The sequence below is a fragment of the Coptis chinensis genome, chromosome 4 (assembly GCF_015680905.1).
Source record: "Coptis chinensis isolate HL-2020 chromosome 4, ASM1568090v1, whole genome shotgun sequence".
NCBI lineage: Eukaryota > Viridiplantae > Streptophyta > Magnoliopsida > Ranunculales > Ranunculaceae > Coptis > Coptis chinensis.
The window spans coordinates 16,354,656-16,367,455 of record NC_141459.1 but is presented as its reverse complement, the minus strand read 5'-3'; the positions used below and the strand labels follow the sequence as shown (position 1 = coordinate 16,367,455).

General features: G+C 38.6%; 1 protein-coding gene across 1 annotated transcript; it reads right to left on the bottom strand.

Annotated features, from left to right (window-relative positions):
• Window positions 1–6,556: 6,556 nt before the first annotated feature.
• Window positions 6,557–10,486, bottom strand: LOC147502184 (uncharacterized). Its single transcript, XM_086607125.1, has 2 exons — window positions 7,742–10,486; window positions 6,557–7,405 (listed from the first exon to the last, which is right to left on the bottom strand). The coding sequence occupies exons 1-2, from the start codon at window positions 10,344–10,346 to the stop codon at window positions 6,921–6,923; spliced, it is 3,090 nt and encodes a 1,029-aa protein (XP_086463251.1). The 5' UTR covers window positions 10,347–10,486; the 3' UTR covers window positions 6,557–6,920.
• Between the last annotated feature and the right edge of the window lie 2,314 nt (window positions 10,487–12,800).

Below are 12,800 nucleotides of genomic sequence, written 5' to 3'. Positions count from 1 at the left end.
CCCCAAGTTGAATTCAGACCCCATCGTCTGCGAAGGGCTCATCCCCTCCGATGCCATGGAGATGTTGGGGCAGCTTAGTTTGCCCCCAAGTTGAATTCGAACATCATCGTCTGCAAAGGGCTCATTATCCCTTTCGCTGCCATGGAGATGTTGGGGGCAGCTCAGTCTGCCCCCAAGTTGAATTCAGACCTCATCGTCCACGAAGGGCTTAACCCCCCCCCCCCCCCCCTGGAGATGTTGGTGGTAGCTCAGTTTGCCCCCAAGTTGAATTTGGACCTCATCGTCCGCGAAGGGCCCATCCCCTCCACTGCCTTAGAGGTCTTTCTCTGTAACCTAAAACTTTCATATTTGAGTTTTGCACACATAATACATGAGTTTTAACGAAGAACGTTAATTCAACATAAGCATTTGTATACAAATATACTGGCGATCATATGCTCCAAACAGTGTACCATCCATCTTACCCTGAGGTGTTCAACCACGTTTCTCATTCATGGTCCACGACATCTCAGAGCGAATAGGTTTGCGAAAAACCACGCGGTTTGGGGACAATCCCAATCTGCCCACATACATCTCTGCCAAGGACGGGGACAAGGCTTGCTTGCCCCAAGTGTAACTATGGCTGATGGCTGAGTCACTACTCATCCGTCTATTATGTACATTACGGTAAAAGAAACGAGTTACCTGCCACCCCAAGTTCTATCTTCACATGTGGGCCTGCGGATGGCTCCTCCCATCCGCCCTTGTTTGTATGTGCAAGCTCAACTAAACCCTGTACTATGTTCTTCTTGTCTAATGATTGGACTCGACAGACAAGGCCCGCTTGTGCTTCCTATTCGGTTAGGGTGACAGAATAAAAGTGAGCACACTGTTTCTCAACATTCTTAGCACACCATTCAGTGCTTCTTCCAACACCGTTGCTGATACGGTGGTCTTTATTGCCACACCTAGCTTTACTAAAAAGTGCAGTGAACATGGTGTTGACAGTTCCTAAACTCGATAGGTCTAGCTCCAACTCTTGACTTTCTGCTTCAATAGCCTCCAAATCAAAAAACTCAAGACGCACAACTTATTGCATCATTGTCCTCATAGTTTCATTACTAATTCAGCTCGTACTGTTCTGATCTTGAAAGCTATGTAACTGCACACTAAACAAATGGCATAAAAGCACCATAGTATATGAAGCTCAGTAATTCTCAAACAATTCTCCCACTTTTTGTCATGAAAGGCAAAGACAAAAATAAGCAAAGTCATGAACACATCATAAAAATAAATCGAGAAACATCGAGAGGACGCGCTCTGTTCCTCCATATGCAAAGTTCATTCCATGTCTTAGTGGTTTCATCCCCATTTTTCTCCATCTATATGGAATGGGGGACTTGATTTTCAAATAAGAAGCTAAGTAATCAGTGAAAACACGACCGTCAGGATAACGACCAGCTGGTTTTCCAAGAAAAGTGATACCATATGGCGTCAACCATGAATCAGCACTTCTCCTTGAGTTTCCAGTATCTGCATAAGAATCACCAAAGGCAAACAATTTCGACAAACCAAGACGGTCGCCACATCTACTATGATGGTGATGATGATGACTATGACCTTGAACAAACTGATTTCCTTGCAATACTCTATAGTGAATATACTTCACATCTTTCCCAACTTATTATTTTGTGCTGATCCAAATGACAGCACACATTCATTTGAGCATGTATATTCAAATTCCTTAATGCTTCAAAGAAAATGAGAGAAATAATAATAATGTATGTATCTTAGAACAAATCCCAATCTCTATATTGAATACATAAAACCAAACACATATTAAACAGTGAAAGAAAGTACTCTCTATTAGTTCCAATTATCAGCGTGTAGACCAAGACCTGAAGAGGAGATGAACTAGTAGAATAAAAGGGAAGTTGAGTAAGAAGTAATGATAGAAACATGTCGAATGGTTGAACTAGAAAACAAACCTTTAAGTAAAACCCATCTCTGTCAAACTACCACGGCCCACAAACATATGTTCAATAATGATTTAAGATAACTAAATACTCTATACCACTCTATGAGAAGTTAGTACCTTGCAATACTCTCTGGTGAATATACTTGAGTTCCCTAACTTGAAAATAAAAGTTCTATTTTTGGAGATCAAACAGTGAATCTAAAATCTATGAATTTGTTAATATGTCCGAAGTTTAAGGACTTATTTGATTTGGTTGAGCTGATTCTTGCTACATGTACGTGAATCTGTATATCCTCACCTCTTATTTCCGTATTCAATTTGTAACTATCACTGCAGTGTACGTATGCACATTAGGTTTGTAACTATCACTTCGCACAAGCTTCAGAAATAGCCTAAATGCCTTCTCTGTCCATCCTTTCTTGCAAAGCCCATCGATCAATGTCGTGTGCATATAAACATTCGGTTTCCAACCTTTCCTTACCATTTCCTTTAAAACTTCAAAAGCTTGCTTAATACTGCCCCACTAGCACAACACATTCACTAAAGCAGTGTAGTTGATTGCGTTAGGTGGATACCTTTCTCAACCATCTTCCCAAAAAGCCTACACACCTTACCAGCACAACCCATCTTACAGAAAAAATCAACAACCAGAGTACACTCCCCATTATCCAAAAAATAGCCTTTCTCGAACATCGCCTTCAACCATCTTTCAACCTCCGAAACTCCACTTCCGGCTCTACAATGTCCACCGATCATTACATTAAAACTACAAGAATTAGGAGAAACCCCTCTCTTACGCAATTCATCAAACACCTTCTCAACAATAGCCAACTCCGATTTCAAAGTCCGAATGTAATCTAAAGCCTCCGACGACAAATCCCCCAGTCCCTGAGGTATCCTCTCCTTTTCACCACACCCACCTTCTCTCACCTCCAATTCACTTCCCACTACATCATGTGTAGTAATAGGTAAAGGAACCAACACCACCTTTGCATTTTCAGGCGAAAGATCAAAATTCCTCATCAAAGAAGTCCGATACTCCACATTCCACAATGCATACCCAATAATGATTGAAGAAATAAGAAGCTCGAATGGAGAGATTAAAGACCTTTGAACAAACTGATTTCACAAAGGGGTTTGGGTTGAAAGGTCATTCACTTAGGTGTAGTCTCAGTTCATCTGTGGGTGGTGACGAGGGTCTCAATGAATCTCAATCCATCAAACCTGGGCTTGAATTTGTCCTTCTCACAAGATGACTTGGTCGATGAACAACAACAACCACCAGAGCTGCAATTCTGTTGCAGATTGGAGGAGATAAGAGCGAGGGTAGATGCGGCAGCGACTATTATAGAGGTAACCACGTTGTTACTTGCACTTCCCAAAGACCCCTTCATCATCAGCATCATCTTACTCGACCGTTGACTTTTTATGGACGAGGATATCCGACAAAAAAATTTCTTCCTCCGCCGGATCTCGACCCCCTCTTATTTCTCTCTCAAACTATGTTGCTGGAACCAGCTCCTTCTAACTAACTTGATCTCATTACATATAATATAAACAACTTTAAAAAAAAAAAGACAACACGACACCGATCATCTTCTCTAGCACAAAAAAGATGGGAACTTGGAAACGACATCTCAGAAACACCTTGCAGAGCGGAGCCGATATTATATAATGAAATATCAAACTTATCTGATTTTGTGTTCATTCCCCATAGACGACGCCATTGTATGAACCCATTTCATACTCTTTCATCTTACATGTCCCCCTTCCCTCATTTTTCATCTCCTAGATGAGAAATCTCTGCCATTTATATTAATCAGCTGAACCCATTGGGTTGCCTACGTACCCCCTTACCGGAGGATCAAGCTGTGTCATAGTTCTCTTTCCTCTTTTCTTTTTTCCCCCTTTTTCCGGAGCCGCCTCCTCCTCTTCTCCTTTTCCATCCTCTTTCTCTCCCCCTCTTCCTTCCCTCTTAGGTCAAAGTCCTTTGACCTCTATGATATTGGGCCCATCTCTTTGGCCCAATACCATACCAGGTCCATTTGTATCTCTCTTACTCCTTTTTGGGTTCACCTCTTGTGCCTTTATTTTCTCTCAGTGTTATTTTCTTGGACCTCTTCTACATGTGATGTTAGTGGTCATGAAACTGGCTCACACACTTACTATGACAGTACTAACTTTCTTTCAATGTATTCCTTACATTTGAGTCAATGTGCACCTAGGGCTGTCAATGGGTTTTGATAACCCGATAATCAACCCGAACCAAATCGATAAAAAACGGTTTGGGTTTAGGTATTTTGTTTTGTCCTCTATTGAACCGATAAGATATTGGTTTGGTTTCGTGTTTTCCCTCCACTGAACTGATATATACCTGAACTGATAGGATGACATTTTAGTAATATTTATGATTAATTTTGTATAGATTTTATCAATTGTGTGGCTAAAATTAATTGATTTGATTTAAGATTTAATTGATTTTATATATAGTTTTTGGTTTGAGTTGGTTTGGGATCGGTTTTTAATATATCTTATCGCTTTGGTTTCGGGTACCCAATTATCTTATCGGTTCGGATTCGGTTTCGGATTTTCCAAAATCCGACCTAAACCGATCCATTGACAGCCCTATGCGTACCCTTTTTGTACCCCCAATAATAACAATGAAGTTACCAAATGACACTCTTAGACCCCTAATAGTTCTAATCCTTGCAAGAAATTAAAATTTTACTCTATAGGCAAAAGAGATAATTCAAACAAAATCCAAGGTAAGCCAGGGCGTACTCCATTGGGCTCCGCCACTGGGATACACTTTCTTAAGCTCAAACAAAAGAAAAAAGATGTTGTCGATTCAACTAGGCTAACAAGATGAAAATTGCATTAGTTCACCTGATCATACGTGAAAAATTGCAGAAAATTGGACTTATATGCATTATGCATAGCTCGAGGATTCGTTACAGATTAAAAGATCTACACATAGGACTGTCAATGGGTTTCGATAACCTGATAACTGACCTAAACCAAATCGATAAAAAATGGTTTGGGTTTTGTTAATTTGGTTTGCCCTCCACCGACCCGAAACCGAGCTGAACTGAACTGATAAGATATTGGTTTGGTTTTGGGTTTGGGTTTGGGTTTGTCTTCCACTTAACCGATATGAACTCGAACCGATAAGATAATATTTTAGTAATATTTATGATTAATTTTGTATATGTTTATCAATTGTGTGGTTAAAATTAATTGATTTAATTTAGAATTTAATTGATTTTATAGTTTTCAGCTCGAGTCGGTTTGGATTGTAATATATCTTATTAGTTCGGTTCGGTTTCGAGTTTGAAATTTTCTTATCGGTTCAGATTTTCAAGAATCTGACCCAAACCGATATATTGACAGTCCTATCTACACAAGTGAGTTAGGCATATTCCGTCAAGATATTAATAAAAAACAGTAAAATACTCATGTTACTCAAGCAGCCTGAATATTCAAATTTCCTCAACAATCAACATTGCCCTTTTAAAATGAAATTTATTTGAATTTAGCAAATTTTATATGAATATTCAAATTCCACCAATTTTAACATTGCCTTTAAATTGAAATTTACAAGTGGATTACTCTCATAAGTTAAGGGCCAATGGTAAAAGTCGATGACACGGCTGCTTTAAAGATCAAAAGGCAAATCTCCCCAATCACCAAAAGAGAGAACAAACCAACCTGCCACCAACTGCATCAGCAAAAACAGATTTGTTGCTTTCAATCGACCATTTGTCCAACGTGGCAATCAAACAAACAATACAACTACTATTCAACGTGGCCTTGTCACGCTTCCCCCATGAGACGTGAACCATGAACGGGTAAGAATCTTGTTCAAAATGGGGCCCCCCTTCATACTTGATTCTACATTTCTACCATGTTTATCCCTCGTTTTGAAGTTTGCGAAAGCCATAAAATATTAACCGAAATGTGATACCTCTCGAAACTTATACACACCTCTTGGTAAGTAAGCAAGTCATTGAATCAGAAATTTTGGTTTTCAAAGTGAAAAATCTTAATTTTTTGATGTTTCCAAGTATCATTCATTTCTTAATGTAAAAGAGTCCAAAAGATGAAACAATTTTAATCCATGTCAAGTGAAAGTCATTGATTCCAGCAAAAGAAACTGAATTCAAATGAAAAGAGAGAATCAGGCCTGTTCAACTTTAAATACTTGGTCAAAACTGTAGAACTGTAGAACATCATCAACATAGTAGAAACCTAGTAATACAGTAGTCAGTCTATGACCCAGAAGGAAACACGTATAATTAGATAGGGACCATGTGATCAGTTCTCCCATCCACATTCTGAATAGAAATGGGACCACTGCGTAGGACCATTGGAATCAGTGGACCAAACCATCATAATGAAGTAAAAGTACGTTGAGTATTAAAGAGAAGAAGGTGAAGACTCGAAGAGTGCTAATAAATGAAACTCTTTTAAAGCAAAGTTATTGCATGCATTGTTAATGTTGTCTACATTGACTTCATGGTTCACCTTTCATAAAACGCAATCTGAAGCGAGAAGTTTCCTGCAATCAAATCCAACCAGTCTCTTGGAAATTGAAAGCTATTTTATCAACCTATCCTTCATTAAAAACACCAAAGTCCAAACACACATTCCAATACCAAACTCATCATCCCTTTTTCTGGCAATTACTACTTTGAAAACACTGACTCTCTTGATGTTTACACTCAGAAACTTCAGTGTTTGCACAACTGCTAGAGATGTAGTAGTGCAACAGTACATGATGAAGAAAGAAACCCCAAAACCTTTTAACCCCTACCACCAATGCTACTACTGTACAGAAATCATTATCTACTCTCACTACTCCACTACCCAACTTAAGTTAAAAAAAAACAAGCACTAGAAAAACAAGGAGAGAAAACCATAAAATAAAACAACCCAATTTTTTGAAGGAAAAACAACATTCTGCTCATATGCTAAGAAGATCAGGTGGTGGTGACTGTGGCGCTTGTTGCAGCTGTTGTGGTTGCTCATCTGCTTCCTTACTGGCTGTTGGTGCAATTTCAGAAGCACCTGCAGTGGGCTTTGTAGGAGAAGATTCGAAATTTGTTGATGAGTCACCTTGTTTCGAATCTGAGGGTAGCTTTGGCAACTCTGTTAAGATTTGGACAACTTCCCTCATTGTAGGACGTTCAATGCTCTGTTCCTCAACGCAAAGCATAGCGACGTAGAACACATGCATTACTTCATGAAGGGGGACAGAGGGGAGTCTTGGATCCATGATCTTAAGAACTCCTTCCTTCTTTGAATCAGTCATCTTTCTAACCCATTGAACAATATCAACTCCATCCCCAAATTCTCCAACTGGTTTTCTGCCGCTCACCAGCTCCAAGAGAACAACACCAAAGCTGTAAACATCACTCTTCTCATCAACTTTCAATGTGTAGGCATATTCTGCAAGCCACAGTCAACGAGAACACATAAGTGATAAGTCAAGAGGCATGAAAATCGATCCATTATTATGAAGGAGCAATTGAAAAGCAATGTTATCCAAGATATGTTCTTTGACGATAAATTAATTATAGTATCTTAACACATGTTTTTGCTGGAAAACACCTTACAGACTTGAACTAGTAAAGCTCACATTCTATGCATTTATTCTATCTAATGAAGTGTAAGAACCACATCGAATATAAACCCAATGCAACTAACAAGTTATATATAGGATCACAATATCTATGAATATATACCAAAATGATACAGTTATTAAAGCTATTATGCGTAGTATACCTGGAGCAATGTATCCATAAGAACCCGCAATTGCTGACATGCATTCTGAAGTTCCCGAATCCTGCAAGAACTTGGCCAGGCCAAAATCTGCAACATGAGCTTCAAAGCTGGAATCAAGAAGGATGTTGTTTGATTTGACATCGCGATGAAGGATCAGTGGTGAACAGTCATGATGGAGGTAGCAAAGCCCCTTGGCCGCCTCAACCGCAATCTTATACCTTGTGTCCCAGTGTAAATGACCTCCCTTCTTGCCATGAAGAAGTTCACCCAAGCTCCCATTAGGCATGTACTCGTAAACCAGAAGGTTTGTCTCATGGTTTGAACAGAACCCCAATAGTCTCACAATGTGGCGATGGCGAATCCTTCCTAGAGTCTGTATCTCAGCATTGAAACCATGGTCATGCGAAGATCCACGACTCATTGCTGGAAGCCTTTTCACAGCAACATGGTCACCATTAGGCATTGAACCCTTGTAAACAATTCCAGCACCTCCTTTACCAATAATGTTATCTTCCTTCAAACAATCCAAGACATCATCACAAGTGAAATCTAGTCGCTGGAACGCAGTGAGTTTCCATGAACGAGCATCATTAGCTTTCTTAATCGACCTAGCTTTGATAATGGCCACAATAGCAAATGCAATTGAACATACAAGCAAACCAATTACAAGGAATAGCTTCAATGAAGAAGAGAGTGGACCTTTAGCATGAGCTGGGTGGGTAGCATTAGAAACCCCATCTTTGCAGAGTCCCAAATAAGGACCACAAAGTTCAGGGTTTCCAACAAAAGATGTTGAATTGAAGTAACTAAACTGACCAGTACCAGGAACCAAACCAGAAAGATTATTGTATGAAAAATCAGCGGAAGTTAAACTCTGCATAGTTGCAATGGAAGAAGGAATACTACCATCAAGATGATTCCTTGACAAGTTCAAGTAATTCAATATCCTCATACTAGTAATTTCACCAGGAATTTCACCAGTGAGCTCATTTCGACTAAGATCAACAAATGTAAGTAGCTTACAATGGCTAATCTCTGACGCAATCTCTCCCACAAACCTATTATTACTGAAATCCAACTTCGACAACTGCTGCAACCTCCCAATCTCCTTTGGTATCTCCCCAGAAAACATATTCCCATCAAGAAGCAACTTCTGAACACCTGAAAAATTCCCAATTGAAGGCGGAAGAGGCCCATTAAGCTGATTATTCGACAAACTAATCTGCCCTAAATTCGCAGAACTCAAATCCATCTTCGGAAACCCATCAGCTAAATAATTATCCTGAAGCTCAACTTGCACTAAATTTGGTAACCCAAACAACCCTTTTGGAATAGATCCATTAAGAAAATTCTCCCCCATTCGAATCCTACTCAACGACACACATTCCCCTAACGACTCAGGAATCGGCCCAAACAAAAAGTTCCCTAAAGCAATCAAAGTTTCTAGCCTATTCCCAAAACACAAATCTGGTGGTAAATTACCAGTAAGCTTATTCGAAGACAAATCAAGAAGTTGTAACTTCCCATTCTTACCAAGCTCAATAGGAACACTACCAGTAAAATTATTTTCCCATAACTGTAAAACTTCTAATTCAGGCAACTCACCAATAAACAAAGGAATAGCACCATGCAACTTATTCCTAAACAGATTCATAAGTGTTAAGTTTTTCAACTTTGAGTACTCAACTGGTATTTCACCAGTTAACATGTTATTAGACAAATCCATAGATCTCAAACTTTTTAACTCCCCCAACTCTGGTGTCAACCCACCAGCAAGTCCATTCACTTGTAAAAACAAAGTATCGAGTTTTTCAAGCTTACCCAATTCCGCCGGTATTTCGCCCGATAAACCGCAGTTTGCCATATCCAATCTCACTAGTTCCGATAAATTACCGAATTCAACCGGAATTCCGCCGGAATAACTGTTGAAATATCCGACATAAAGTTCTTTTAATGTCGACAAGTTTCCGATCTCCGGTGGAATGTCTCCGACCAGTTCGTTCCCGGAAACAGCTAGATACTCCAAAAACTCCCACCGGCCATACTCCGGCGGTATTTTTCCTTCAAAGAAATTGCCTCCCAGGTGTAAATGCCTCAAACTGACCATCTCCGTCACACCCACCGGCAAAAGACCAGACATATTGTTGTTGTACAAGTCCAGGACTTGTAACTTTTTCATGTTGGAAAACTCGGGTGGGAAAGTTCCATTAAAGATGTTGTTTGAAAGGTTAAGTAGCCGGAGACCGGAAATGTAGGAAAGTTCAGGTGGGACTTGGCCGGAAAGTGAGTTGGAAGCTATTGAAATGTTGACGAGATTTCGTAAGTTAACGATATCTGGAGGTAAAATGCCAGTGAGATTTAGATTTGTGAGGTCGAGAGATACCACACGGCGATACTTGTCACAAGAAACTCCAGTCCATGTACAATGGCTAGTGGAAATGTTCCAGTTTTGAAGTGGGGAATTTTCAGGTGGAGTGTCGGGTGGTGTTATGAAAGTTTTGAGTGTGAGTAAGGTTTTGTATTCTGGTAGTCTTGCTTGTTTTCCGGTTACGTTGAGGTGGGTTTGGAGGGAGAGGTAGACAAGGAAAAGGAGGAGATGTTTCATTTTTAAGGAGAGAGAATGGGAGTGTTAACTGTGAAGTGAGGAAAGGAGTAGAGAGGGGGAGTGGTTTTGAAGAAGGAAGGATGATAAATTATTTGTTTTTTATTATTTTAATGTGTTTAGTTATGAGTGTTGTTAAGAATAAAAAAGTATTAATTTTGGGTTAAAGTGGATTATGGGGAAAAGGACTGCGTTTGCTTGCCAGCTTCTCATCATGTTTTTTTGCTATTCTTTTTTATCCATTCGAGAGTGGGGCTTCGGATGCTTGGATTTTTTTTTTGTTGTGATCATTCAGTTTTATTGCGATTTTGGAGTTTGAATTTAATGTAGTGTAAAGTGTAAACTATAATGTACTTTGATATAGTGTAGTGTATTCTTTTAAAGAACATTTAAAGTCATGATGTCTAATTTAGGAAACAAATGATGGCAATCTGTTAAGAAAGAATTTATAGCATTGTACATGATGAATTGAACCAGGAGTCCAAGACAAACAAACTAGATAAAAGCATAAATTGTGGTTTTGATCCAACCGTCGAACAAGATTATGATCTTACGTTATCCAACCTATTTGTTCAGCCTCAGTTACATTCTTCAACTTATGCGGGAAAAAAAAGGTTACATTTCCGGTACAAAGCTGGATCTTCTTCTTTGTAATCTTTGATGGTAAAAATTGAAGCAAAATATAATTGGTATTGTATATGTTGCGGAAACTACACTCATATAGGATAGTGGAGAACTGGAGATGATAGCTCGTGAATTATATGAACTAATCATTATTGTTTTAGCAAATGAAAAATTATAAGTATAGAACATATTGATTAGGAACTTGAACCAAAGCATTTGGGCATTTGCTATGAAAACCTACCTAACATATGAGTAGGGTCACCTAATTTGGTGATCATCTTAAGTCTTAACTAAGGTCATCAAACTCCAAACTCATGCTTCCTTCTTTCCGTCAACTGAAGTACTGAACATGATCGTATGATTTGTGGTTGGTTTTCGTTGTTGTAAATCAAGTACATGGTCTAAACTAGAAAATGGTTATATTTGGTGAAAAGTGGATTGATCAAAAGAATAATTAAAACCACTTTATTTGATTTAGATGTTAGTGGAACTGTGGAACTTAGGTTCATTAGGTCAGAAAAAGATTGATAGTTTGATAGATGGTAGGTTTTCCTCATGGACTGCATGAAATGATGGATTTTGGAGCATCCATCTTAGTGCTCCTTGGTCACATCATAGTTTTCTAAAGAAACAAGCTATAACGTCAATTCTTTACGCAGAAAAGAGAAACACATACTGAGATTTTTTCAATACCTTTACCCAAAAAAATGATTTTTTCAATACGCCTACAAACTGATTATTATTTATTTTAAAATTTAATTAGAAGAGATAATTTGGTCAAATAGAGATTTGACTGACATAGAGAGACACGAGAATTGTGTTTTTTGTGGAACCCCTTTCTCTGTCTCTCTTTCCTTTACAGCTCGCATTATTACATTGCGCACGGTCCCTTTCTTCCTCCAATGCCTCACAGAATCACTGTTCTTACACTGCCCTTAAGTGTACAGAGATTTACGATTATACCACTCCTAGTTTATTTGCAATCTTGCATGTTTCCAGTGGTCCCACAGCTTTCTTTGCATTCTGGAGTGAAATTGACTGATCGATCCTTCCACCAAATTCAGACTATTCAGAGAGACACCGAGAAAGCGACTTGAAACTCAGAGAGTTGAATCCCAAGACCAGATCTCATAAGGTCAGTAATTTATTTAATCAGGGCAGCTTAGATTGGAAAAGGGTAGGGTATATCATCATCATATCACATTTTGGCATATAAAAGAGGCTGAGAGAGAAGATAAATCTCCTTCATTTTACTACTGTGGAGAAAACACACTCTTCTCCCTTCATTCCCAATTCAAGTCACTTTTTTTCACTTTCATGTAAAACTATTTTCCTTTTTTGCTATCTTGGTAGTGAAAAATAAGAAAATATTGTCCAATATATAAATGATTTTAAACCTTGGTCGGAATGTTTGATTCCGTCTCAATATAAAAATTGAAAAAACGGTTGGACCGAATGAAACATTTCATCCGAAAATAATAATAATAATAATAATAATAAATAAATAAAATAAACGCGGGACAGAATGAGTCCGAAAAAAATAACCAAAAAAATATAAAAAAACACACGAGACGAAATAAAAAATTATGTACGAAACTCACAACTCAGTGACAAACAACTACTACCTTCGTTATGACTTAGTTACAAATCACCTTCATTGTCACCCTTATATTGGGCAAATATTTTCTTGTCCACAAAGGTGAAAACTCTCAATTTCCCTTCATAGTGACTTGGGCATCGGGAATGCTCTTAACAAATTAGAATCCCCCCATAACAACATTTGTGTTGATTCACGCCATATGTGTCCCTGTAGCAGAGCTCAAAGTACACGCG

Coding starts and splice junctions, on each gene's coding strand:
- LOC147502184 (XM_086607125.1), bottom strand. CDS start 10,346: ATGAAACATCTCCTCCTTTTCCTTGTCTACCTCTCCCTCCAAACCCAC. Junction 7,406..7,741: donor TTATGGATACATTGCTCCAG/GTATACTACGCA, acceptor TGTGGCTTGCAG/AATATGCCTACACATTGAAA.